The 25,159-nt window shown below is 60.7% G+C and overlaps 3 protein-coding genes across 7 annotated transcripts in view; 1 reads left to right on the top strand and 2 right to left on the bottom strand.

Moving 5' to 3' along the window:
• DDX51 (DEAD-box helicase 51) overlaps positions 1-7,833 on the bottom strand; it is a 170,191-nt gene extending 162,358 nt beyond the window's left edge. For both annotated transcript variants that reach the window (XM_058656598.1, XM_058656599.1), the window contains exons 1-14: positions 7,430-7,833; positions 7,195-7,345; positions 5,119-5,264; positions 3,294-3,365; positions 3,060-3,166; positions 2,875-2,983; positions 2,643-2,788; positions 2,359-2,557; positions 2,163-2,278; positions 1,973-2,089; positions 1,771-1,872; positions 1,614-1,677; positions 1,393-1,527; positions 1,250-1,293 (exon numbers count right to left, since the gene is read on the bottom strand). In XM_058656598.1, the coding sequence (XP_058512581.1) occupies positions 1,267-1,293; positions 1,393-1,527; positions 1,614-1,677; positions 1,771-1,872; positions 1,973-2,089; positions 2,163-2,278; positions 2,359-2,557; positions 2,643-2,788; positions 2,875-2,983; positions 3,060-3,166; positions 3,294-3,365; positions 5,119-5,264; positions 7,195-7,345; positions 7,430-7,798 (1,860 nt within the window). In that variant the 5' untranslated portion in view covers positions 7,799-7,833 and the 3' untranslated portion in view covers positions 1,250-1,266. The remainder of the gene's footprint in view (positions 1-1,249; positions 1,294-1,392; positions 1,528-1,613; positions 1,678-1,770; positions 1,873-1,972; positions 2,090-2,162; positions 2,279-2,358; positions 2,558-2,642; positions 2,789-2,874; positions 2,984-3,059; positions 3,167-3,293; positions 3,366-5,118; positions 5,265-7,194; positions 7,346-7,429) is intronic.
• A 187-nt stretch (positions 7,834-8,020) lies between these two features.
• On the top strand, positions 8,021-12,366 carry NOC4L (nucleolar complex associated 4 homolog). The gene is made up of 14 exons (XM_004595432.3): positions 8,021-8,136; positions 8,223-8,343; positions 8,432-8,547; positions 9,756-9,863; positions 10,152-10,301; positions 10,378-10,477; positions 10,549-10,583; positions 10,787-10,837; positions 10,912-11,023; positions 11,186-11,246; positions 11,327-11,437; positions 11,520-11,763; positions 12,019-12,132; positions 12,206-12,366. The coding sequence occupies exons 1-14, from the start codon at positions 8,032-8,034 to the stop codon at positions 12,323-12,325; spliced, it is 1,548 nt and encodes a 515-aa protein (XP_004595489.2). The 5' UTR covers positions 8,021-8,031; the 3' UTR covers positions 12,326-12,366.
• A 918-nt stretch (positions 12,367-13,284) lies between these two features.
• GALNT9 (polypeptide N-acetylgalactosaminyltransferase 9) overlaps positions 13,285-25,159 on the bottom strand; it is a 29,449-nt gene continuing 17,574 nt past the window's right edge. Inside the window, exons 6-11 of one of the 4 annotated variants that reach the window (XM_004595433.2) lie at positions 20,156-20,273; positions 18,022-18,207; positions 15,563-15,700; positions 14,603-14,698; positions 14,217-14,384; positions 13,285-13,844 (exon numbers count right to left, since the gene is read on the bottom strand). In XM_004595433.2, coding sequence (XP_004595490.1) covers positions 13,698-13,844; positions 14,217-14,384; positions 14,603-14,698; positions 15,563-15,700; positions 18,022-18,207; positions 20,156-20,273 — 853 coding nt within the window. In that variant the 3' untranslated portion in view covers positions 13,285-13,697. Of the gene's footprint in view, positions 13,845-14,216; positions 14,385-14,602; positions 14,743-15,562; positions 15,701-18,021; positions 18,208-20,155; positions 20,274-25,159 lie in introns of all 4 variants that reach the window. The other 3 variants (XM_058656620.1, XR_009244377.1, XR_009244378.1) reach the window with 3 other exon arrangements.

Below are 25,159 nucleotides of genomic sequence, written 5' to 3'. Positions count from 1 at the left end.
GAATTGTGTTTAGAGTTTTGAGAACACGGGACGTGGTGGGTTCCCCGGTAGTATTTGCTTGTTGTTCACTGTTGTAACTAGATAGCTCCAAAGGAACAGGACTGAAACTGTATATACTTTGTAAACATGAGCGTTTGTACTGAGTAGGATTTTAAAAAGGGCCCCAATATCTTGCCAACCAAAAGGCAAAATAAAATGACCTTTTTATATAAGACTTTATTCTGATCGTGTACAGAGTAGGTATCACTGGTGTCATAGAACACACACTGATTCCATAGGGGAGGGAGATGGCAGAGCCCGTGTTCACTCTGGTGTCCTTGGAGAGGTATGGGCCATGTGCTCCCACGCTGCTGGTGTCTGCAGGGGACAGTGCAGGCCACAGGACAGCTGGGCGGCGGCTCTGGGCAGCTCATGGCCCTTGGGTATTGTGGGGAGGTGCCTGGGCTCTGTCGCACCCATGGCTGCAGAGCTCTTGGGAATGGGGAGGCTTGCCAGGCTGGTGTGAGGCAGCTGGCACTCACCCCACGGGGCCTGGCCACTGAGAGGAGTGACAGTGGTGCTTTCGGGCCTGCAAGTGTGTCCACCGTGGCCAGAAACAAACACCCACTGTGTGTAGCAGCAGCAAGGTGGTCTTGGAGACCAAGCGAATGGAACAAACACCCTCCCTGAGATGAAACGTGTGATCCCAACCCCTTGCTCAACCACACAAACTCAGGTAAAAGCCCAAAGGAAAGCGTTGATAGTCAGAACCCGTAGCAGGCTGCACTAGAACAGAATCAGAAATGCTTACTGGGGCCAGTGCTATGGCTTAGTGTGTTAAAACCACCTCCCGCAACACAGGCATCCCTTATGGGCACTGGTTTGTGTCCCAGCTGCTCCATCCCATCCAACTCCCTGCCTGTGGCCTTGGGACCCTGCACCCCCGCGGGAGACCTGGAAGAAGCTCCTGACCAGCCCAGCTCCAGCCAGTATGCCATTTGGGGAGTGAACAGCAGATGTAACTCTGCCTCTCAAATAAATTAAATGTTAAAAGGAAGAAGCACATGCATTACCAGCCCCAGGCCCATTTCTGTGCCCTGTACCACAGGAGCCGCACAGCCAAGAACATGAGCACTCCTGCCCTCCCTGGGCAGCCTGACCATGAGGGTTCTTGGCTGTAGCCCAGAGCAAAAGGGCAAAAGCGAGGGCAGCTTGCCAGGACTCCTGCCTGCTGTGACTTAGGGTGCTCGGTGTGTGTGCGCGTGCACACTTCCAGGGTCCCCCAGCCTAAGCAGCCTTCTGCTTTCGCTCCTCCTGTGGAAGAACACGGGGCTTAGTATGGTGCCGCCCCCAGTGCCCCCAGTACCGTGTCCCCAGGCCCTGCACTAGGCTGCGCCGTGGCCTTGCCCTTACCCTGACTGTCTCCTCCAGCTGGGACAGGGCTGCCTCGTATTGTGGGATCAGCGGCTGCAGCAGCTCACTGGGTGTCTCATGCCGCTGCAGCTCCGGCGCCCCAGCCTCGTCCAGCATACGGAGGAAGCGCCTCTCCTGCAGGGAGCAGTGTAGGGTGGATGGGGAGGGGTCTCCAGGCAGCACCCCCCCCTCCACCCTGCACAGGACCCACTTGCCAGCACCTGCACTTTGAGGAGCAGCGTGAAGGCCTGTCCAGTCTTGCCGGCTCGAGCAGTCCTCCCGACACTGAAACCCAGCAGCACATCAGGGTGGCCTGTGACCCCCATGATCTCTCGGAGCCAGCGTCCTCCCCCCTCCCCCCTAGCTGCGAGCTCTCACCGGTGCACATAGGTCCTCAGATACTGGGGCGCATCATAGTTGACCACCAGCTCCACACCCTGCACATCAATGCCACGGGCAGCCGCGTCCGTGCTCACCAGCCTGCCAGCATTGGAGGATGGAGCTTGCTGGGACCCCAGCTGGCCACCACAGGGGCACACCCCCACCCCAAGGCCTTCCTGGACACGGGCCAGGGACTCACAGCTGGATTTTGCCCTGCTCGAACTGTTTCAGGATGTCCCTCCTCTGGCCTGGCCCGTAGCGAGAGGAGAACTCAGCCACACTCACACCCCCAAAAGCTTGCAGCAGCAGGAAGAGCCTGCACAGAAAAGACACCACAGATAGGTGTGGCGCGGGGCCCCTCCAGCACCCCCACAAGCCACAGGCCTCACCTGTGTGAGTTCTCGCGGGAGTTGGTAAAGCACAGGACCCTGGAGAGCTTCCTCTGCAGGAGCAGGTGCAGGATGACGAGCGGCTTGAACCGAAGGCGGCAGGGCACATAGTGGTGCTGCAGAGGAAGGGGACAGTGGGGTCGGCCAGAGCTCCAGGCCCCGGCCACCCTGCCCCATACCCCTGCACCACACTCACCGTGAGCCCCACAGGGAAGGCATACTTCCCTGCTGAGCCCCCCTGCTCCTGCTCATCACCATCCCTCGGGCCCCTGCGGGCCTGTCCCGAGGAGAAGAGCTGGGGCTGATAAAGGCCGAGCCGCTGCAGCTTCTCAGGGTCTTGGGTCAGGGTGGCCGAGAAGAGCAGTTTCTGCAGTGGAACCTGGGGACAGCAAGTGCTGGGGGAAAAGGGGGTGATGGCAGCCATGCTCAACCCACAGGATTCCTGCTAGGTGGGGTACAAGGGGTGGCCCTGCCCAGTACCTGGCCGCCGTCACAGCCTGCGGCTGCTCCCTCTGCCACATTCCACCCGGCTCTGCTGGGCCGTCACTCTGGAAGGCCGCAGCCACCACCCGCGGCAGCCAGGACTGGTGCATGCTGTCCACCATGCGGTCGGCCTCATCAATGACCTACGGGGAGCAGACACCCTGGCTAGGGAGGACTGCTCCCTGCTGAGGCCAGCCACAGCCCAGGGCGGGGACCTGTGGGGCACTACCAGGAAGCGCAGCTGCTGCAGGCAGAATCCTGGCGTCTGGTCGATGTGGTCCACCAGGCGGCCAGGGGTGGCCACCACAATATCAGCCAGGGAGCGGTAGCCACTGGTCCTGCAAGGTGGAGGAAAGCTCACTTCCTGCTCCCATGGCAGCTGGGCCCCAAGACTGGGCTCTCCACAGCACCCACGTTCTCTGGGTGAGGCTCTCCTGCTCTTTGGCCAGCGACTTCTGTCCAGTGATAAGAACAACCCGCAGAGGTGTGGCATCCGTGTACACGTGGAAGACTTTGCTCACCTGAGGAACACGTGCTGTTGGCCAGCAGGATGGCACAGTGCCCCCCCCACAGCAGCTAGAACATGGGTCCCCTAGCCATCACATACACATGAGGGGCGCTGAACAAGCGGGCGTGAAGGCCACAAACCTGCTGGGCCAGTTCCTTGGTGGGCAGCACAACCAGGGCACGGATGTGGCAGACTACTCGATGTAACAGAGCCTGCACAGAGAAAGGAGGGCCCATAGCAGAGCAGAGCACCACGTCAGGCCAGACCAGGCACCCCTCGACAGCACACGTCAGCCCTGGACACCCCATGCTGTCCCACGGACACCCCACGTCGGCCCACAGCAGAGCAAAACACCACGAGAGCCCAGACCAGACACCCCGCCAACACTCCATGTCAACACACAGACACCCCTCGTCAGCCCACAGACACCCCTCGTCGGCCCACGGACATCCCACATCAGCACACAGACACCCCTCGTCGGCCCACGGACACCCCACGTCAGCCCACAGACACCCCACGTCGGCCCACAGCAGAGCAAAACACCACAAGAGCCCAGACCAGACACCCCCCAACACTCCATGTCAACACACAGACACCCCTCACTGGCCCACGGACACCCCATCAGCCCACAGACACCCCACGTCAGGACACAGACACCCCGTCAGCCCAGACACCCCACGTCAGGACACAAACACCTCTCGTCAGCCCACAGACACCCCACGTCAGCCCACGGACACCCCACATCAGGACACAGACACCCCTCGTCGGGCCACAGACACCCCACGTCAGCACACAGACACCCCTCGTCGGGCCACAGACACCCCATGTCAGCACACAGACTCCCTACATCAGGACACAGACATCCCACGTTGGCCCAGACACCCCACGTCGGCCCACAGACACCCCACGTTGGCACACAGACAACCCTCGTCGGCCCACGGACACCCCATGTTGGCCCACGGACACCCCACGTCAGCCCACAGCAGAGCAAAACACCACGAGAGCCCAGACCAGACACCCCTCGCTGGCCCACGGACACCCTACGTCAGGACACAGACACCCCACGTCGGCCCACAGACACCCCTCGTCGGCCCACGGACACCCCACGTCAGCACACAGACAGCACACGTCGGCCCACGGACACCCCAAATTGGCCCTGGACACCCCACGTCAGCCCACAGACACCCCTCGTCGGCCCACAGCAGAGCAAAACACCACGAGAGCCCAGACCAGACACCCCCCAACACTCCATGTCCACACACAGACACCCCTTGTCAGCCCACGGACAACACACATCAGCCCACGGACACCGCTCGTCAGCCCACGACACCCCACGTCAGGACACAGACACCCCACGTCAGCCCACGGACATCCCATGTTGGTCCATGGACACCCCTCATCGGCCCACAGACACCCCACATTGGCCCACAGACACCCCACGTCAGCACAGACACCCCATGTCAGGACACAGACACCCCACGTCGGCCCACAGACACCCCACGTTAGGACACAGACACCCCTCGTCGGTCCACGGACACCCCACGTCAGGACACAGACACCCCACGTCAGGACACAAACACCCCTCATCGGCCCACAGCAGAGCAAACACCACGTCAGCCCAGACCAGACACGCCTCAACACTCCACGTCAATACACAAACAGCACATGTCAGCCCACGGACACCCCTCGTCAGCCCACGGACACCCCATGTCAGCACAGACACCCCACGTCAGGACACAGACACCCCTTGTCGGCCCACGGACACCCCTCATCGGCCCACGGACACCCCACGTCAGGACACAGACACCCCTCATCGGCCCACGGACACCCGTCAGCAGACACCCCTCGTCGGCCCAGACACCCCACGTTGGCCCACGGACACCCCACGTCGGCCCACGGACACCCCACATCGGCCCACAGACACCCACCAACACCCTGGTTCCAGCTGTACCAGCACACTCTCACCTGCACCACAGGGATGACGAAGGCTAGGGTCTTCCCACTGCCGGTTGGGGCGCACACACAGAGGTCGCTGGGCCGGTAGCCGCCTCTGCCCACCAGAAAGCCGCCCGCCGCCCCCTCCAGAAGGACAGGAATAACGGCTGCCTGCACTGCACGGAGGGGGAAGCGTGAGTGGCCCTGCAAGGTGCAGAGTGCAGTGTGCAGGGTGCAGGGTTCAGGTTCAGGGTGCAGGGTGCAGGGTGCAGGGTTCAGGGTGCAGGGTTCAGGTTCAGGGTGCAGTGTGCAGGGTGCAGGGTGCAGTGTGCAGGGTTCAGTGTGCAGGGTTCAGTGTGCAGGGTGCAGTGTGCAGAGTGCAGTGTGCAGGGTTCAGGGTGCAGGGTGCAGTGTGCAGAGTGCAGGGTGCAGGGTTCAGGGTGCAGGGTGCAGTGTGCAGAGTGCAGGGTGCAGGGTGCAGGGTGCAGGGTGCAAGGTGCAGTGTGCAGGGTGCAGGGTGCAGGGTTCAGGGTGCAGGGTTCAGGTTCAGGGTGCAGTGTGCAGTGTGCAGGGTTCAGGGTGCAGGGTGCAGTGTGCAGAGTGCAGGGTTCAGGGTTCAGGGTGCAAGGTGCAGTGTGCAGGGTGCAGGGTGCAGGGTGCAGGGTTCAGGGTTCAGGGTGCAGGATTAAGGGTGCAGGGTTCAGGGTTCAGGGTGCAAGGTGCAGTGTGCAGGGTGCAGGGTGCAGGGTGCAGGGTGCAAGGTGCAGGGTGCAGGGTGCAGAGTGCAGGGTGCAGGGTGCAGGGTGCAGGGTGCAGTGTGCAGGGTTCAGGGTTCAGGGTTCAGGGTGCAGAGTACAGTGTGCAGGGTGCAGGGTTCAGGGTGCAGGGTTCAGGGTGCAGGGTTCAAGGTGCAGGGTGCAGGGTTCAGGGTTCAGGGTGCAGTGTGCAGGGTTCAGGGTGCAGGGTGCAGGGTGCAGGGTGCAGGGTGCAGGGTTCAGGGTGCAGGGTGCAGGGTGCAGGGTTCAGGGTGCAGTGTGCAGGGTGCAGGGTGCAGGGTTCAGGGTGCAGGGTTCAGGGTTCAGGGTGCAGTGTGCAGGGTTCAGGGTTCAGGGTGCAGGGTGCAGGGTGCAGTGTGCAGGGTGCAGGGTGCAGTGTGCAGGGTGCAGGGTGCAGGGTTCAGGGTGCAGGGTGCAGTGTGCAGGGTTCAGGGTGCAGGGTTCAGGGTTCAGGGTTCAGGGTGCAGGGTTCAGGGTGCAGGGTTCAGGGTTCAGGTTCAGGGTGCAGTGTGCAGGGTGCAGGGTTCAGGGTGCAGGGTGCAGGGTGCAGTGTGCAGGGTGCAGGGTTCAGGGTTCAGGGTGCAGGGTTCAGGGTGCAGGGTTCAGGGTTCAGGTTCAGGGTGCAGTGTGCAGGGTGCAGGGTGCAGGGTTCAGGGTGCAGGGTGCAGGGTGCAGGGTTCAGGGTTCAGGGTGCAGGGTTCAGGTTCAGGGTGCAGTGTGCAGGGTGCAGGGTGCAAGGTGCAGTGTGCAGGGTGCAGGGTTCAGGTTCAGGGTGCAGGGTGCAGGGTGCAGGGTTCAGGGCTCAGGGTTCAGGGTGCAGGGTGCAGGGTGCAGGGTTCAGGGTGCAGGGTGCAGTGTGCAGGGTGCAGTGTGCAGGGTGCAGGGTGCAGTGTGCAGGGTGCGGGGTGCAGGGTTCAGGGTGCAGGGTGCAGTGTGCAGGGTTCAGGGTGCAGGGTGCAGGGTTCAGGGTTCAGGGTGCAGGATTCAGGGTGCAGGGTGCAGGGTTCAGGGTGCAGGGTGCAGGGTGCAGTGTGCAGGGTTCAGGGTGCAGGGTGCAGGGTTCAGGGTTCAGGGTGCAGGATTCAGGGTGCAGGGTGCAGGGTTCAGGGTGCAGGGTTCAGGGTTCAGGGTGCAGTGTGCAAGGTGCAGGGTGCAGGGTTCAGGGTGCAGGGTGCAGGGTTCAGGGTACAGTGTGCAGGGTGCAGGGTTCAGGGTGCAGGATTCAGGGTGCAGGATTCAGGGTGTAGGGTGCAGGGTGCAGGGTTCAGTGTGCAGGGTTCAGGGTGCAGGATTCAGGGTGCAGGGGAGCCCACCCGCCACCGGCTCGCACCTGGGAAGTAGGCGGAGATGCCCTGCGCTCGCAGCTGTCTCTGCAGGTCGGGGTGCACCTCGGGCACGTCCTCCAGGGGGGTGAGGCTCTCGGTGACATCGCGCTTGACCCGGCTCGGTTGGGCCAGCCAGCCTGGCAGGAAGGGCTGCACCTGCGCCGGAGCGAGCAGAGGACACGGTCCGCGGGGCCCCGCCACCCGGCCGCGGCTCACCTGGGCCGCCCCGCCGCCCCTCACCTGGGCCGCCCTGCTCCGCGCGGAGGCCGCCAGCAGCGGCGTGGGGCACGGGGGCCCGCCGTCCGCGGCCGCCTCGGCCTCGCTGGGCCCCGGGGCATCGCCGCCCGCCTTCCGCCGCTTAGCCGGCCGCGCGTCCGGGCTCCCCGCCGCCTCCCCGGCCCTCCGCCGCCGCCGCCGGGGCCGCCGCCGCCGCCTGCCCGCCGCCTCCGCTGGCGCGGCTTCCCGCCGCTGGCGCTGGCGCTGCCGCTCGAGAGCCCGGCTCTGCAGCCGCGCGAGCAGCGCCCGGGCCCTGTCGCCCGCCGCGGCCTCCGCTTCCCCCGGCCCGGCCGCCTCCGCGCCGCAGAACCGCGCGACGTGGAACAGCGCCATGAGCGCACGCGGCGGCCGGCGCGCGGCGGTGACGTCACCGGGCCCTGCGCGGAGCAGGCAGCAGCGAGCCCGCGGGCGCGCGGCGGTGACGTCACCGGGCCCTGCGCGGAGCAGGCAGCAGCGAGCCCGCGGGCGCGCGGCGGTGACGTCCCAGACGCCCTGACCGCGGCAGGCAGCAGCGAGCCCGCGGGCGCGCAGCGCTGACGCACGCGGGCGCGCCGGGAGCAGGCAGCATGGAGCCCGCGGACTCGCGGCCGGCGCTCGGCCGCCTGGTGGAGGCGGTGCTGGCGAGCCGCGGCCAGGCCAACGCCGTATTCGACATCCTGGCCGTGCTGCAGGTGGGGCCTGCGTCGGCCCGGGCGGGGGCGGGGGCAGCGCGGGTTCGGCCCGGCTCCGGTCCACCCAGCGCCGGCCTCTCCCGCAGGCCGAGGACCAGGGGGACGTTGAGGACGCCGTCCGCGCGTGCAGCCGCCTGTTCGGGGCCTTGCTGGAGCGGGGGGAGCTGTTCGTGGGCCCGCTGCCCCCCGAGGACACGCTGCTCGCAGGTGAGCGCCCTCCAGCCGCGTGCGGCGGAGTGGGGAGGTCCGCCAGCTCCGCCCATGGCTGACCCTGAAGCTCCCCCCACGCCTTCAGGGGCCCAGGGAGCCAAGGCGGCCACGCGCACGTACAAGGTGTGGATGCGGCACCGCTACTGCAGCTGCTGCCGCCGTCTGCGGGAGCTCCTGGGCAACCGGTCCTTTCAGGTCCAGGTGCGTGTGGGTCAGTCTGGAGGTGCGGGGCCTATGGGCGCTGTGTGTCCAGGGGTGAGGGCTGTGGGCGCTGTGTCCAGGGGTGAGGGCTGTGGGTGCTGTATGTCCAGCACAGGGGCTTGTGGGTGCTGTGTGTTCAGAATAGGGGGTTGTGGGTGCTGTGTGTCTGGTACAAGAGCCTATAGGTGCTGTGTGTCCAGGGGTGAGGGCTGTGGGTGCTGTGTGTCCAGGGGTGAGGGCTGTGGGTGCTGTGTGTCCAGGGGTGAGGGCTGTGGGTGCTGTGTGTCCAGGGGTGAGGGCTGTGGGTGCTGTGTGTCCAGCACAGGGGCTATGGGTGCTGTGTGTCCAGGGGTGAGGGCTGTGGGTGCTGTGTGTCCAGCACAGGGGCTTGTGGGTGCTGTGTGTCCAGAATAGAGGGTTGTGGGTGCTGTGTGTCTAGCAAAAGAGCCTGTGGGTGCTGTGTGTCCAGGGGTGAAGGCTATGGGTGCTGTGTGTCCAGGGGTGAGGGCTATGGGCACTGTGTCCAGGGGTGAGGGCTGTGGGTGCTGTGTGTCCAGGGTTGGGGGCTGTGGGTGCTGTGTGTCTAGCACAAGAGCCTGTGGGTGCTGTGTGTCCAGGGGTGAGGGCTATGGGCCCTGTGTGTCCAGGGGTGAGGGCTATGGGTGCTGTGTGTCCAGCACAGGGGCTTGTGGGTGCTGTGTGTCCTGGGCAGGGGGCTGGGTAGGCATTATCCCAGCTAATGGGAGAGTTCTGCAGGCCTCTGGCATCACGTCTGCTGTAGACTGGATGGGAGCAGGTAGAGCCGCTGCTTCTCGGGGCATCAGGATCACCCTTGCTGACCCCACAGGTGTGTGGCTGTGACAATGGGCACGATCAGTAGCCCTCGGCAGTCTTCAAGCGGTGTGGCTCCCGTGTTTCAGTTTGCCATTTCTCATGATTCTTGGTTGAGAGGTTCACTCTCCAGAGGCCAGGGCTGGAGTGGGACTTGTGAGGTCAGGGCCCTCCTGGAGTGGGTGTGGAGATGCTAAGGACGCCTGGGCTCAGATCCAGTGTGCAGTGAGGGCAGCCCTGGGCTCCAGCACTTGGGCCCCTGCCACACTGGGGCATCTGCTGTGGTACCGGAGCAGCTCTTCCGGCCTCCTGCCTGACACTGGCTTGGACGCAGCCTGCCTCAAACACCTGCCGCAGCCTCGGTCCCTGCTCTCCAGGAGCTGGCCCTGGGCACACTCATGAAGTTCATCCAGCTGGAAGGGCTACATCCCCTGGAGAGGCCCAAGTGGGAGGGAAACTATTTGTTCCCCCGGGAACTCTTCAAGGTGAGGAGGCTGTGGGAGTCCATGGGGGGTCCCCGGGGGAGCTCTTCAAGGCAAGGAGGCCCTGTGGGTCTGTGGGGGGTCCTGGGTGTCTAAAAGGTGAGGAGGCCCTGTGGGTCTATGGGGGGGGTCCCCGGGTGTCTACAAGGTGAGGAGGCCCTGTCATTCCGTGAGGGGATCCATGGGGGTTCCCCGGGCGTCTACAAGGTGAGGAGGCCCTGTGGGTCTGTTGTGGGGGTCCCCGGGCATCTTCCATATGGGCTCTCGTATTAAGCACGGACACTGCCCTAGTCGGTGGTGGCAGGCCTTCTCGCACCCGAGGACGACCGTAGCCTGCTCCTCTCATGCTTCCGGGAGTATCTGGAATACGACGACATCCGCTACCACACGATGCAAGCAGCCGCTGACACCGTGGCTCGTGTGACTGACCAGCACCTGGAGGTGAGCGGCTCATCCCAGTGATCCCAGTGGCAGGGAGGAGGGCTGTGGCTTTGGGGCTCAGGTTGGGTTCCGGCAGGTGCCCCCTAGTTTCTGGGAGAATACCTTCACGCTGCTGTCAGCCGTGAGCCTGCCCTGCCAAGAGCGTGACATCTGCAACTTCTACGTGAAGCGAGAAGGTGAGTGAGGCATGCAGGAGGGCTGGGCCCGGCCTCCCTCGGATGCTGACCACGGCCCTGCCTTCCAACAGAGTCTTCTGACAAGTGGAAAGTGGCTCACCTCAAGGTGAGAGCCCCCTGGGCACATCCCTGCACCTCCATACAGTCCACCAGGGTCAGAGGGTACCCATGGGCCTAGGTGGGCACATCTGTATGGGACAGTCCTGAGAGCAGGAATTCCCCTACTCTGTCTGGGGAGTCGGGAGTGGCGCCGCCTGGGTCTTGGGGTCCCAGATGAGGAGGACAGCGTGTGGCCCTGCCCCACTGCAGGAGCACAGGAAGGCATTCCAGGTCATGTGGCTTGGCTTCCTCAAGCACAAGGTGAGTCTCCAGGCCCCAGGTCTGAGGGGGGTGAGGCTGGTGGGCAGCACCCTGACCTGCCTGTGGCCACACAGCTGCCCCTCGGCCTCTACAAGAAGGTGCTGGTGCTCATGCATGACCATATCCTGCCCCACCTGGCCCAACCCACCCTCATGCTCGACTTCCTCACCAGCGCCTACGACGTCGGTGAGGCTGGCTCCCAGCTGGGTAGGTGGGTGGGGGGGGCAGCCCTGACAGGTGAGATCTTGCTCATGCCCCCCAAGCACCCAGTGTTTGCCAACCACACTGCTCAGCCTGTGTGGTGGGAGGGAGGGTAGGTGTGGTGCAGTTCTGTGTGTCTGTCTGCAGGGGGTGCTGTCAGTCTCCTGGCCTTGAACGGGCTCTTCGTCCTGATGCACAAACATAACCTGTGAGTGCTCTGGGGGGCGCTGGGAGGGGGACCAGAGTTGGGCCCACACCCTCATCACCTCATCCCTCTGCCATCCCCAGGGAGTACCCTGACTTCTACCGGAAGCTCTACAGCCTCCTGGAGCCCTCCATCTTCCATGTCAAGTACCGAGCCCGTTTCTTCCACCTGGTTGACCTCTTCTTGTCCTCCTCGTGAGCCAGGGGTGATGGTCTTGGGCAGGGAGGAACATGGCAGGGCTGACTGCCAGGGCCTGACACCCGCTGCCCTGTCCAGCCACCTGCCCGCCTACCTGGTAGCTGCCTTTGCCAAACGCCTGTCTCACCTGGCCGTGACTGCGCCTCCTGAAGCCTTGCTGATGGTGCTGCCCTTCATCTGCAACCTGCTGCGCAGACACCCAGCCTGCCGCGTCCTGGTGCACTGTCCTCGCGGCCCGGAGCTGGACACAGATCCCTATGACCCCAAGGAGGAGGACCCAGCCAAGAGCCGAGCACTGGAGAGCTCTCTCTGGGAGCTGCAGGTGAGAGGACCACATCTACCCATCCTTCCCCTCCCCAGCCCCCCAGTGTGGCCAGGAACTCAGCCATGTCTTGAGCCTGTGTCCAGGTCCCCAAGTGTACTGAGCCGTGGCCAGAACCTGCATCCAGGTCCCCGTGTGTGCTGAGCCGTGGCCAGAGCCCATGGCCAGCTCCCCAATTGCACTGAGCCGTGGCTAGAGCCCGCATCCAGGTTCCTGTGTGTGCTGAGCTGTGGCTGGGTCCCCTTGTGCCCCCAGGCTCTCCAGCAGCACTACCACCCAGAGGTGTCCAGAGCTGCCCGTGCCATCAATCAGGAGCTGTCCGTCCCAGAGGTCAGCATTGCTCCACTCCTGGAACTCACGGCTTACGAGGTGAGTAAAGCCTGGAGGAGGCCGCAGGGAAGGGGCAGGCAGACCCCAGGACCACCACTCTCATCCCCTGCAGATCTTCGAGAGCGACCTGAAGAAGGAGGAGCCAGTGCCACTGCCATTGGAGTTCGTGCCAGCCCAGGGCCTGCTAGGCCGGCCCGACAGCCTCTGTGCCCAGCTGTTTGCACTCAGCTGACCCTGGCCATCTCTTGCCTGAATAAACACTTCTGTAGACAAGGGTGGCTCCTTCCTGGGCTTGTTTGGGGGCAAGAGACTCTCTACTCTCTCTACAGCCTGGGGGTCTTGGGGTCACAGGGGCCTGGGGCTGGCCAAGAGATTTGGCCCCCAACCCATGCAGCAACAGGTTGAACTCCAACTCTGTGATGTGTGGGGGAGTGGAGTCTCCTGCCTTGGTAAAGGGAAGGGAAGGAGGAAAGGGAGGCACGCAGCTGCCTATGTGCTCATCTGGCCACGCCCTGCAGGGATGCTTGTTCTAGAACCTGAGTCCTGGGGGTGGGCAGCATGGCCAGCAGCCACCACAGCTCAGGCAGGGACTGTGATGGGAACAGAGCCTGGGCTGCACTCCCTTGGCCCACCTGTGTCCCTTGGGCACCTCCCACCTCCAAAGGTTCCCTTGTGAGGTTCATGTGAAACACGATGTGAGGAGAGAGGTGCCCCTGAGATGGACTGCGCATGCCCTGGGCCTTGGCACTGGCCACAACAGTGCCTGTGCCAGGCAGTGTGGCACACCCAGATCTGGCTGTGACAGGCTATCCCCCCTCAGCATGGCCACCACCACCTGGGGCAAAGGTCATAGGTTGAGAGGGTTTAGGACCAGCAGTGAGGAAACTACCCCTCATAAGCCATGGGAACCCCCCCACGGGACCAACATTGCCCCAGAGCCAGGAGCCTCAGCAGTTCTAACTGAAACTAAGTTCCTGATTCTCCCAGGAACTTAGGCCTGAGCCCATTGCTTGGGGAGCCTTGGGCCTTCGCTTCACCAGGCTGCGCCACTGCTCCCGACAGCTCCCCAACAGGCCAGGTAAACAGGGTTTTCTCGTTCTATCCTGTGAGATGGCAATGCCACCTAAGTGCACACACAAATCGGGGTTTGTGGCTGGCTCAGGCCACCAGAGCAGCAGAGCCAATAAAATTTTATTTATAAAAATGGGCCAGAGGCCAGGTCATGTTCACTGAACCCTCCACAGAGATCCCAGGAGCAGGAGTTGGGCAGGTGGCAGGAAGATGGCTGCCAGTTGGCACCCTCCATCCAATCTGCCTTGCTATGGCTCCCTCCACCTGTGCTGGGACATCAGCGGCTGCTCTGGGTGCTGCCTGGGTTGCCGGAAGTGAGAGGTCAAGCAGAGGAGGGCTGTCCAGTCGCAGAGCCCATGGCTTCAGGCAGGGCGGCCTGCCCTTGGGTGTGACGGCTGGGGTTGGCACATGCAGGGGGAGGGGCAGCCTCGTGGAAAGGCACATGGTGGGGCCGGGGCTCCCGGGCCTCTGCAGGGGCCAGCCTGAGAGCGTGGGGGTCACAGCCAGGGCTGCAGCCCAGGGGGCTGGGAGGTTCAGGGCTGCGGGTTCATGACCCAGTTCCTGATTGTCCACTTCTGGCCTGAACACCTCTGCACCACCAGCCGCAGCCCAAAGTTGGCTTCTCTGGACAGTTCCACCTCTAGGCAGCGGCCCGTGTCCCGGCTCACAATGGGGCTGCCCTGGGTGGGGGCAAGTAGACGGTCAGCTTGGCCCTGCTTCATCCTGGCATCCACCAGCAGCCCTGCTCTCCGCTTCTGGGGACCAGGGAGGTGCCAGGAATACTAGACACGGGGCTGTGTGAGACCATTCTGCCCCCAAGCTGCCCTGGCCTCCTAGGGTCCCCAAACATTTATGGCACTGGCCTGGCCCGGCAGATCAACAGCCTTTGCTGGCTTCTGTTGCCCAGCTAACCCCAGCCAGATCCAGCCTCTGCCTCAGGAGCCTTATTTGCCCAACAAATGACAGCGACTACCCCTTCTGCAAAGCCTGCAGGCAGCAGCTGGTCCAGGCCCCGCTCCCAGCCCCACCCGCAGCCAGCAGAGGCCCCTTACCTGGATAAAGTCCCACAGCCGCTGGGTGGGTCGGGCCACATTCTCACACTTCTTCAGGGCAGGACTACGGCCCCTGCCCTCGTCCACCAGACACTTGGAGTCAGGTAGGAAGGCGGTGGAGCCCAGGGGCCCGAGCTGCAGGAGGCCATCCCTGCTATACCGCACCAGCTGAGGGGACCACCAGGCACCATGAGCAAGACAGGCACCTGTGCGTGCTACTGCCCACCCTGGCCCAGCTTTCCCTGGCAGGCCATGGACTAACTTCAAGGGCACATAGGCCAGCAGGGGCCACTGTAAGCCTGCTGTAACCAGGGCAATCTGACCCTCAGCCTCGTGCCAACCCCCTAGTAGGTGGGACAGGACCCCAAGCTGTCCCAGGTGCCTACCTGGGAGGACATCCCGTGGCAGGGGTACAGGATGGCCTGATCGTCGTCCTCCGAGCCCTGGTCCAGGCAATAGCCACTGGCTTTGCTGTTGCGCACCTGCCAAGGAGCTCCCAGTCATCGGTCATTGAGGGACCTTGGGGCTGAGGCCACAGGGGGCTGCTCTGTAGCTGCTGCAAGGGAAAGGACCTGGGGGCTCTGGGTGCTGGGCTTGAGGGAGCATGGGGCTTTGTCCTTGGGAACATGGAGCCATGTGGCTGGCACACTCGGTGCCCCCTGAAAGCTGTGTGAATGGGTCGGTGGGGACTGTCCCAGGCCCCCTCCCCCTGCCTCTCCTGAGCACACTGAGAAGCCTGGGCCGTCCATGACAGTGAGCTGCAGGAAGAGGAGCTGCCCTGCCTGCTGCATGCTGGAGGCCCAGGGAAGCTCCAGGAATGACCAGCCGCATGTGTGGCCACACGTGGGAGCCAGCGGGGATGTGCAGGTGACTGTATGAACACACATGTCTGACTATGCATGTTCAAACGTGTGTAAGTCCATGCACCCTAACAAACGTGTGCGAGTACATGTATTCACACATTCACATGTCCATCTTGGCGTGATGGTCACTGAGTTGTCTTCACAGGCCCCTCTGAGTGAAAATGAACCATATGAAGAAAAGTGCTTGAGTCACGCTCCTGTGCACATGTGCACTTGAACAGCATGCCTCACGTGCAGGTGTGCACGTCCGTACATGTGGCTGCACACGTGAATGCATGTGTCCGTGAGTGGCAGGGCATGTGTAAGAAGCATGTTTACACATGTGTGACTGCAGGTACTCATGTGACTTGTGTGCACGGCTGTACAGTGATGGAGACGCCTGCCCTGGGCAGTCTGTGTGTGTGTGTGTCCACCCATGTGTAATTGGTGTGTGGGGCCCGTGTGTCAGGGCAGGGTGCGTGTGAACCTCCAGCAGAGGCGTACCTCTCCATAGGCCAGTGTGTCGCTATAGACTCTCATCTCAGGGTACACGTTCTCCAGGTACCACTGGAAGCTGCGGCATTTCAGCCTCTGACGCAGGGCCAGCCTCTCGGACACGTCCCCAAAGTCCACCCCTGGGTTCTGCAAGGCAGAAGTGGATGGAGGACACATGAGCTTTCTGTCCCCACAAGGCAGGTCTTCCCAGGAACAGCCCCACAGGGCTCCAGCATGCCTGTTCTCCAGGAGCCCGGAACACCCAGCTCCTGGGAGGTGGCTGCTAAGTATGCAACTTCCTGCCTGGGCAGGGTTCTAGCTCACCAGCTAGCTAGATTTTCGGTGGTTGCTTGGAGACTGAGGTCATCCACACCCCAAACCTGAGGCCCCACACATGGTCACACATGAGCTGGGGGACCCAGGCCCACCCATGGCCCGTAGGACAGCATCATGGGAAGCTGGAGTCTGGCCTCTCCTGGCCCAGCCCAGCCTGTCTGCACTTTGCTGGATGAGTCCGTGCCTGTCACTGGACTCCAACCACAAAGTTCCACGGTAGTCCCAGGGAGCCAGGGTGGCACAAGCCAGTGCTGGAAGGACTGAACTGTACCACCTGGCTGTAGGCTTGGAGCAGTCCCTGCGTCTCTGCCCACATCTTGAACCTTCAAAGCGGGGATGGCCACAGTAGGCACTCAGGGCCACCCTGTAGATCACAGGACACACAGCGACACCCAGCTTGCCTAGGGCCAAGACCCTGCATCCCAGAACACATCCCCCACTGCCACACACTCTCACAGCAACCAGGGCAAATTGTCAGGCTGTGGCCGCCCTCACTGCTCAGCAAGGCAAGAACAGATGGTCCGGCCCAGCACTCCAGGCCCCGTTGCCCAGCACCGACCAGGAAGCAGTTGCAAGAAGAATATGAGGGCAGTTGGGGCACAGCGCTGTTCTGGTAGCTTCTTGAACACAGCCTGCGTCCCCCAACACACAATGGTGTGTGACGCATCAGAGGTGAGATCCATGCAGAGCTAACAGTGGTCCTCAACGGCCTGTGGTCAGGGGTCTTTGGGGTGACCTCCCCTGGCCATACCCTGTTAGGGCTGTGGGGCCCGAACTTGACCTCTCACCAGAAGCTGGCAGGGAGCTAGCGCTGTGGCACGCAGATAAAGCAACCACCTGTAACACCAACATCCCACACAGGTACAGGTTCAAGTCCTGGCTGCTTCACTTCCAATTCTGCTGTCTACTCACACTCCTGGGAAAGCAGCAGAGAATGGTTGGTGTTCCGGCCTCTGCACCCATGTGGGAGACCCAGATGAAGCTCCTGGCTTTGCCATGACCATTGCAGCCATCTGGGGAGTGAGCCAGTAGGTGGAAGATTCTCCCTCCCTCTCTCCCTCTTTTTATGTGTGACTCTAGCTTTCAAAAATCAATCAGGTTTTATTTTTTAGCTCTGCACAGAAATAGTGGGGACACACAGCAGCCGTGCAGACAGTGTGGGCGCCTCTGCAGCAGGCAAGTGGTCCCGGCCTTGGGGACCCTCACTGTGGTGGGCTCTGCCACCTGCTGTGGGTCCCTGTGTGGGTGGTCAGAGTCCTCTGGGACTCAGTTTCCCCATCTGTGGGCACAGACACAATATGGTCGTCAGGCAAGCTCTGCTAGCTGTGCCAGAAGATGCTGAGACCGCTGGCAGGGTCTGTGGCCACTGGAAGAAACCTCATGCCAGCAAGTACCCACATCCTGGCAACCTCAGCACCACGGTCCCACTGGTGGCAGCGGGGCCCCGTGAGCTCCAACCTAGTGGGGGCAGCTGCCACGTCCCAGGAACAGGAGCATGCCCCTGCCTGCCTCTGGGGACTCTGAGTCCTGAATGCACCCAGCGGAGAGACAGCGGGTGGCCTAGACTCAGGGTCTGCACATGGAGGACTCAGGAGCCAGACTGGAGGGCAGGCCCGACCGTTTCCCAGAGGCCTCCTCCCTACCTGCCCGGGATGTGACCATTGGGCCCAGCTTGGTGGCCTACCAGCTAAAGTCCTCGCCTTGCATGCGCCAGGATCCCATATGGCCACCGATTCATGTCCTGGCGGCCCCGCTTCCCATCCAGCCCCCTGCTTGTGACCTGGGAAAGCAGTCGAGGACGGCCCAAAGCCTTGGGACCCTGCACCCACATGGGAGACCTGAAAGAAGCTCCTGGCTCCTGACTTCGGATCGGCACAGCACCGGCCATTGCGCTCACTTGGGGAGTTACTCAGCGGAGGGAAGATTTCCCTCTCTGTCTCTCCTCCTCTCTGTATATCTGACTTTGCAATAAAAATAAATATCTTTTTTTTTTTTTTTTTTTAATGACCATCAAGCAAATTGTCACATCTTTCCCGGTGGCCTCACGTTGTGCAGCTCTGGCCACATTCCCAGCCAAGCGCCCTCCCTGGGATGAGGGTGCCCACACCTCCCAGGCCCCCGGCGTCACTGACCGTCACGGGAATGTTCCAGGCCATGTACACGTGTGACTTGAAGTCGTCCATCCACACCTCGGCTGCGCGCAAGGCATTGCGCTTGGCATAGTAATCAATGTCATTGTTGTAGGGCTTCCTGCTGCGCTCAATGTGGGCCACGCGGGAGCAAGGCAGCACTTCCATGCTGCCACCACACTGCCACACCTGGGGAGGACGGGGGGGGGACTGGGAGACCCACACACCTGGAAGGATGGTGAAAGGCTGGGATTCCCCCACATACACACCTGGACGGTGAGAGGCTGGGAGACACACACACACACACACACACACCCATACCTGGGGGAGATGGTTAGAGGCTGGAAGACACACACACACCACACCTGGGGAGGATGGTGAGGGGCTGGGAGAGACACACACACACACCTACTAAGGAGGACAGTGAGAAGGTGGGATCCCCTCCACACTCACACCTGGGAAGGATGGCGAGAGGCTGGGATTCCCCCGACACACACACACACACCCTTGGGGAGGACAGTGAGAAGCTGGGCCCTCGCTGCCACATAGCCCCTCCTACATACACCTGGCACCCCAGGCCTGAATGCACCTGCCTCCATAGTGGGCCTGTCGCAGGCAAAGCAAGAGCAGGCCTTGACCCTGTCTGCCCCTCCCATGAGGCCTTGAATTTGCTTACCCCAACACAGTCTTCTCTGCCCAGGTCCCCTTTGCTCTGTTTAGGGAGCCTGGCCCATTGGTCACCTTGTATGGAGTTTGTACCTCTTGCCATGCCAGTGCAGCAGCAAGCCATGGTGCCCAACCCTTCTCACTTTGCTGAGCTAGTGGGCCCCAGTGCAGGACACCCCTCCAGACCGAGCTCCGAGCATTGAGCTGGACGGTCTAGGCAGTGCCAGCCTCATCTGCCTGCAGACAGCTCCCATGCCCCACACACCGAGCACCTGCACTGGGGCCTGTCAGGATAGAGACCATCGCTGGGCTCCAGATGGCCTAAGGCGGGCTCTGACAGGCAGCAGGTCTCACCGCGACCTTCGTCAGCCCTCATGGAAGTGGCGGGCCAAGGACTGCTGCCCCGTGACAGGCTGCACAGTGAATTATTCGGGAGGCAGGAGAGGCTTCCAGTGTCCAGGCTGCGTGCTACTCAGTGTCCTGCCACTATCTGGCAGGCCCAGTCTCACCTCAGGCCCTTAGTATGAGTTGCCCCCTGGCCTGGTGCCCAGTAACTGGACCCCAGCCCTTTTATCTCCCTCCCAGCCCTTCCTTCCCCACTCCATCCTGTGTCATTCCCCCGCTCTGCTCAGAGTGACCCTCCATGTCCGCTGTCCCTGGCTCAGTCCCAGCACCCATGGCAGCCCCAAGTCCCTGACGTTCCCACCCTGTACTGCCTTTCCAACTGACTCTGGAGTCACACACTGTGTGCACTTACACAGGCATCAGTCATACCGTGGGTGACAGACACACAGCCCTGACAGTGAGAGCAGGAGTGGCTCTCGGGGTGAGCAGGGCCAGTGGGCAAGCACCTGCAGCCACAGGGGAGGGTAGATTTGGTTCTCAGTGGTGGGGAGGGGCACCCTGGGACCAGCAACGGCTGAGCAGGCTCATGTGGCAGCAGTCAGCGGGAGCCCAGTTACCACAGAGCAGACAGCTGCCATGGTGGAGACAACCCTCTCCCTTTCCCCGCCCCTAGCAAGCACCTCAGGAGCGAGGGGCGTACTACAGTCCCCTTCCACCACCACTCGTCCAAAATTAAGTTTGCTTGAGGCCAAGCTAGCTATAGCTGTGGGCCCCTGGGAACATCAGAAGCCAGCAGCCTTTCTCCAGGCCTGGCCCAAATCCCACAGTGACGCAGTGCAAACTCCATGGAGTGAACCGACACAGACAGGATGCTGCCTGGCCAGCAGCCCGCAGTGGGGCCTGGGCCATCCTTCTTATCACCTGCAATTGATGGACAGCCTGTCCCAGGTGCCTGGTTCCAGAGGCTTCTGGCACGGATTCAACTTGGAGCCTTTGCAACAGCTGACAGCTCTCAGGACAGTGTGGGTCTCTAGGCAGGCACCTGACCTCCAGCCCTGTGAGCGTCTCCACGGCCTCACTGCCCACACTTCTGCCCTCCAGCCCTAGCCCCCACCGTCCCACTTACCCTCATGCCCAGCTCAATGTTCTCGCCACCATACACCTCCATGCCAGGGTCCAGCAGGCCAATGTCCCCAAAGTACTGCCGGTCCACCACGAAGGAGCAGCCAATCATGGCCGGGGTCCTGGAGGCAGCAGACAGCCACATAAAATAGCATTCTTGGTGGCCCTGGTGCCTGGCTGGTGCTGGACTTCACACCACACCTCCTGGCCCCGCTGGAGTTGCTGTGCCCTGGGCCTGAGACGGCTGTTCCTGCAGCTGCCACCCTGTTTCGGCCGGCTAGGCCAGTAACGTGGACATGGCGAAGGATCTGGGGATGAGGCACCAACACGGAGACCAGAGATGGTGGAAATGTCTCTCTCTGGCCTCTCTCGCCTGCTTTTATTGCCTCCACTCTTGACCTCTCACCTAGTTCTTGTTTACACTTTGCCCCACACCCTCATTAGCAGAATATTGGCTACAGCTGAGTTCCATTAAACTAGGTGCTTTCAGCCCCAAGTCCATTGCCTGTAGCGCTCAGCTTAGCGAGTGCTAACCAACTCCTTAGCCCACACCACCACCCTTGGAGCAAGGCAAAGCCATGGCACAGAGCAGCATTCAGTCCAGGCAGCCTGGCCCAGGGCGTTAAGGAATTAAGTGACCTGGAGAGCCCTGTGGTGGCCTTGACCATCATTCCCCTCGCCAGTCACTGCCAACTGCTTCACAGTCCTGTCTGGAAACGAGCAGTCAGGGTTGCAGGGGCAGGAGTGGGGGCTGTGCCTGCTGACCCCAGGCTCTGAGTGGTGAACCTTGGACTGACCAGGTGCACAGCCTGGGTAGTGCATGCAGCGGGCTGCTGGCTTTGCCTTCATTTGTCATAAGTTTATTTAGATCTATGTGTTTTTTAAAGCATCAGTATCTAAAATCACAAGCCAACATACTGGTTGTGTTCCTTTTACTATGTGCGGCAATCTGCAGCAGGCAGGAGGATACTCATCACTGGCAATCACCCAGACACAGTAGTTGTCCACTGGGGCGGGGGGTGGGATATGAGAACGAGAAACAGAGAGGGCAAACCCTGCAGCACGGCCTTGCAGCCTGTCGGGGGGGTTTGCTGCCGTGTGGCAAGCGCGGCCCCTTTGCCCCGCGGCCTCTTTACTCCTGTCGGTATGAAACCCCCTTCAACAAAAACAACAGCAAAAATTGACCCGCAGTCCTCGCAGTTGTCAGTACCTACCAGCTGCCCACAAGCAACAGGGGCAGTAAAAAATAACTGTCCTTTCATTTCTGGAAGGACCCATTTTGTTCTGTCATTAAGTTCTGGTTGCAAACCTAACTGGCAACAAGCCGGTAATAGTGCCTTTGATATTTTAACAGTAAGCCTTTGATTGGTTAAGCTATAGCTCAGCATCAGCCAACAGGTGTATCTTTCATTTTCTTAATAACAATAATCATCTCAGGGTGCACTCTCACGAACTGAAGTACCAAGCTCCCCACCGAGTCTATCATGACTGGTAATGATTTTTTCATTATTGCTTGGAGTTCAGAAATAAAATAAACTCACAAGGTGCCAGCAGCGGCCGACTGCTGACACAGCTCACGGGAAGCAGGCAGTGGGTGCCCAGTTACCCCTGCTGAACGGAGGAGCCCCGGGCTCTGCAGGGGAGCCGCCTGCCCCACAACGCCTCCCGGCTCTAGTTCTTGTGTTCTGGAGTTTTCACTCCAACTAGACATTCTGTTTATTTTATTTCCTTTTTACAGATTTATTTTAAAAGAGATTTATTTTATTATTATTATTTTTTAGAAAGTCAGATATACAGAGAGGAGGAGAGACAGAGAGGAAGATCTTCTGTTTGCTGATTCATACTGCTTATTTTAACATTGGTGAGTTACACTTCCACCTGTTAACACCAGGATCCCATTTAGATGCCTGTTTGTGTCCTGGCTGCCCCACTTCTGACCCAGAACCTTGCACCGGAGAAGGCAATGGAAGATGGCTTCAAGTATTGGGCCCTGCCACCCATGTGGGAGACCTGGATGAAGGTCCTGACCCCTGGCTTTGGCCCAGGCCACCTCTGGCCAGGGCCAGGGAGGAGTGAACAAGTGAATAGAAAAATCTCTCTCTCTCTCCCCTCGGTAACTCTGCTGTTCTTTCTTTCTTTTTTTTAATAAAAACTAGAAGTAATGGCCTGCACCATGGCTCAACAGACTAATCTCCCACCTCCAAGCGCTGGCATCCCATATGGGCACCAGCTCATGTCCCAGCTACTCCACTTCTGGTCCAGTTCCCTGCTCATAGCCTGAGACAGAAGTGGAGGATGATCCAAAGCCTTGAGACCCTGCACCCATGTGGGAGACTTTTTCTGACTCCTGTCTGTAAATCTGCCTTTTCAATAAAAAAAAAAAGACTAGAAGTGGTAGCAAGCAGTAGGCTGAAGCTGAGAACGTGACGTGAAGAGGAGCTGGACACCAAGGCACACAGGGCGTGCACTGCTCGAGGCGCTGCGGCTGTGCAAGGGGGCGAGCCCGTGAAGCCCCTTGCTGCTGGCGTCCACACACTAGCACGGGTTTGTGGATGTCACCCAGGGCCATCAGCTGCTTCTGCCTCCACTGATAAAGCAACTACCGCAGTCACCGTGAAGCAAAAGCCCCTGACAGCACCAGTGGCAGCACTCAGAGCTGCCTGTGGTCACCCGCAGTTCGGTTCCTCTGAGCATCCGACAGGCCCCGCAGGACACCTCGTCCCTCTCACACCTCAGAGGATGGGTGTTACAGCAGGAGGCCACCCATGTGCCCCCCTGGGTTTTCTTCAATGAGTCCCCTTGTATTTTCATGTGGCCTGGTGGGATCCTACGGAGAGGGCCGCAGGGAAGGTTCGGCATGACCCCAGCCCGATGGCCATGCCAGCTGCAGGCACTGCTACAGAAAGACAGGCATGCTAAGGAGTGGGAAGGCAAAGAAACAGGCCTCTAGCAAAAACTGCAGCTGCAGATCAATCCAAGCTGAAATGTTACCTATTAATACCTTAGCCGGTACCTTTCAGTAATTTTTTTTTTAAAGATTTTATTCATTTTATTACAGTCAGATATACACAGAGGAGGAGAGACAGAGAGGAAGATCTTCCGTCCGATGATTCACTCCCCAAGTGAGCTGCAACGGGCCGGTGCGCGCCGATCCGAAGCCGGGAACCTGGAACCTCTTCCAGGTCTCCCACGAGGGTGCAGGGTCCCAATGCATTGGGCCGTCCTCAACTGCTTTCCCAGGCCACAAGCAGGGAGCTGGATGGGAAGTGGAGCTGCCGGGACTAGAACCGGCGCCCATATGGGATCCCGGGCGTTCAAGGCGAGGACTTTAGCCTCTAGTCCACGCCGCTGGGCCCAGTAATTTTTTTTTTAAGATTTAATTTCATTAGAAAGTCAGATATACAGAGAGGAGGAGACAGAGAGGAAGATCCATCCACTGGGTCATTCTCCAAGTGGCCACAATGGCCGGAGCTGAGCCGATCCGAAGCCAGGAGCCCCTTCTGGGTCTGTCACACGGGTGCAGGGTCCCAAGACTTTGGGCCGTCCTCGACTGCTTTCCCAGGCCACAGGAAGCTGGATGGGAAGCGGGGCTGCCAGGATTAGAACCGGTGCCCATATGGGATCTCAGCATGTTCAAGGCAAGGACTTTAGTTACTAGGCTACTGTGCTGGACCCATTTATCAGTATTCTTGGTCACTCCTCATCCTGCCTTGACACCTTATCCAACAGTGATGGAAATTACATCAGTGGTAATATATTGGAACCCCTTCTCTTCCATGTGGGATGGTACCCTGCTACTTCCATCCTCCAGTGCGAAGAGTGGTAAGTTTCCCTTCTGACCCTCTAGTGAAAGGGATGTGGCATCTGTCAGACCCTACTCTTCCTCCAGCCTCCAATGCGGTTGGAATTTCTTTCATCAGCCATGTAAAGTCCAGGGCTGGAGAAGGTTTGTGTTTCAAGTTGAACATGGGATACACAGATGTTCTCTCCTTCTTGACCTTCTCAGTCTCTGGTCTCCACTCTGCCTCTCCCAGGGAAACAAATTCCCGCTGAGCAGGGCTGGACGGGCGCACACCTGGAGGCCTCTGCGCCCTGCTGCGTCTCCCTTAGTGACCAGCAAATCCGATTCGGTGCTTTCGGGTGGTTATTACACCAGCCAGCATGGTCGCAGAAAGCTGCAGTGGCTCTCACCTGGCCCCTGTGCTTGGAAAGGGCAGAAATCAGGGGCGCTGGCCCTACTGCCAGTTCTGTGTTGTCTGGGTTCTCCTCCCAGCGGTCACCAGCCCCTCCAAGCGGCTGCTCTTGACCCCCTACCCAGCAGGGGGTTGCCCGGACCCTCACACTGGCATCTGCCAAGCACAGACGGCATCTCTTCACCCTGTCCAGGCTCCATCATGGCAAGTGCTGGGTACTTGTTATGTCGGCTACCTAGTCCCTCAGTGTCCTGTGGCTCACCTGCATGGTTTGAGAACAAGGAAGTTTCTCTCATGGTTCAGAAAGGTCCCGTCCGGGCAGGGCCACCCACCTTCTGAATGCTCCAGTGGAGTGATCTGTAGACTCAGGATACCCCGCGACTAGTGGCAGTGTCCCTGTCTTCCTCACCTCCTGGCTTCTCCCCTGTGGAGAGCTCTACTGAGGATTTGTAAGGATCCCACAGGAATATCCCTCCGTGGGGTGCTAAGCCCTGTAGAGACATCGCAGCCCTTGGATAACTCCTCCCCATTTCTTCCGAGAGATGGGTGGTGATGAAAGTCAACCATGGGGCCCAGCACGTTGGCCTACCAGCTAAAGTCCTCGCCTTGAACACGCCGGAATCCCATATGGGAGCCGGTTCTAATCCCAGCAGCCCCGCTTCCCATCCGGCTCCCTACTTGTGGCCTGGAAAAGCAGTCAAGTATGACCCAAAGTCTTGAGACTCTGCACCCAGAAGAGGCTCCTGGCTTTAGATCGGCTCGGCTCCAGCCGTTGCATCCACTTGAGGAGTGAATCAGTAGACAGATCTTCCTCT

The sequence above is a fragment of the Ochotona princeps genome, chromosome 29 (genome assembly GCF_030435755.1).
Source record: "Ochotona princeps isolate mOchPri1 chromosome 29, mOchPri1.hap1, whole genome shotgun sequence".
Taxonomy (NCBI): domain Eukaryota; kingdom Metazoa; phylum Chordata; class Mammalia; order Lagomorpha; family Ochotonidae; genus Ochotona; species Ochotona princeps.
This window is presented reverse-complemented; position numbering and strand designations above follow the sequence as displayed.

Bases quoted from the DNA above. Each gene is read 5' to 3' on its own strand.
- NOC4L (XM_004595432.3), top strand. From the start codon at position 8,032: ATGGAGCCCGCGGACTCGCGGCCGGCGCTCGGCCGCCTGGTGGAGGCG. The intron at 8,137-8,222 runs GTGGGGCCTGCG...CCTCTCCCGCAG, and splicing joins ACATCCTGGCCGTGCTGCAG to GCCGAGGACCAGGGGGACGT. The intron at 10,302-10,377 runs GTGAGCGGCTCA...GGGTTCCGGCAG, and splicing joins TGACTGACCAGCACCTGGAG to GTGCCCCCTAGTTTCTGGGA.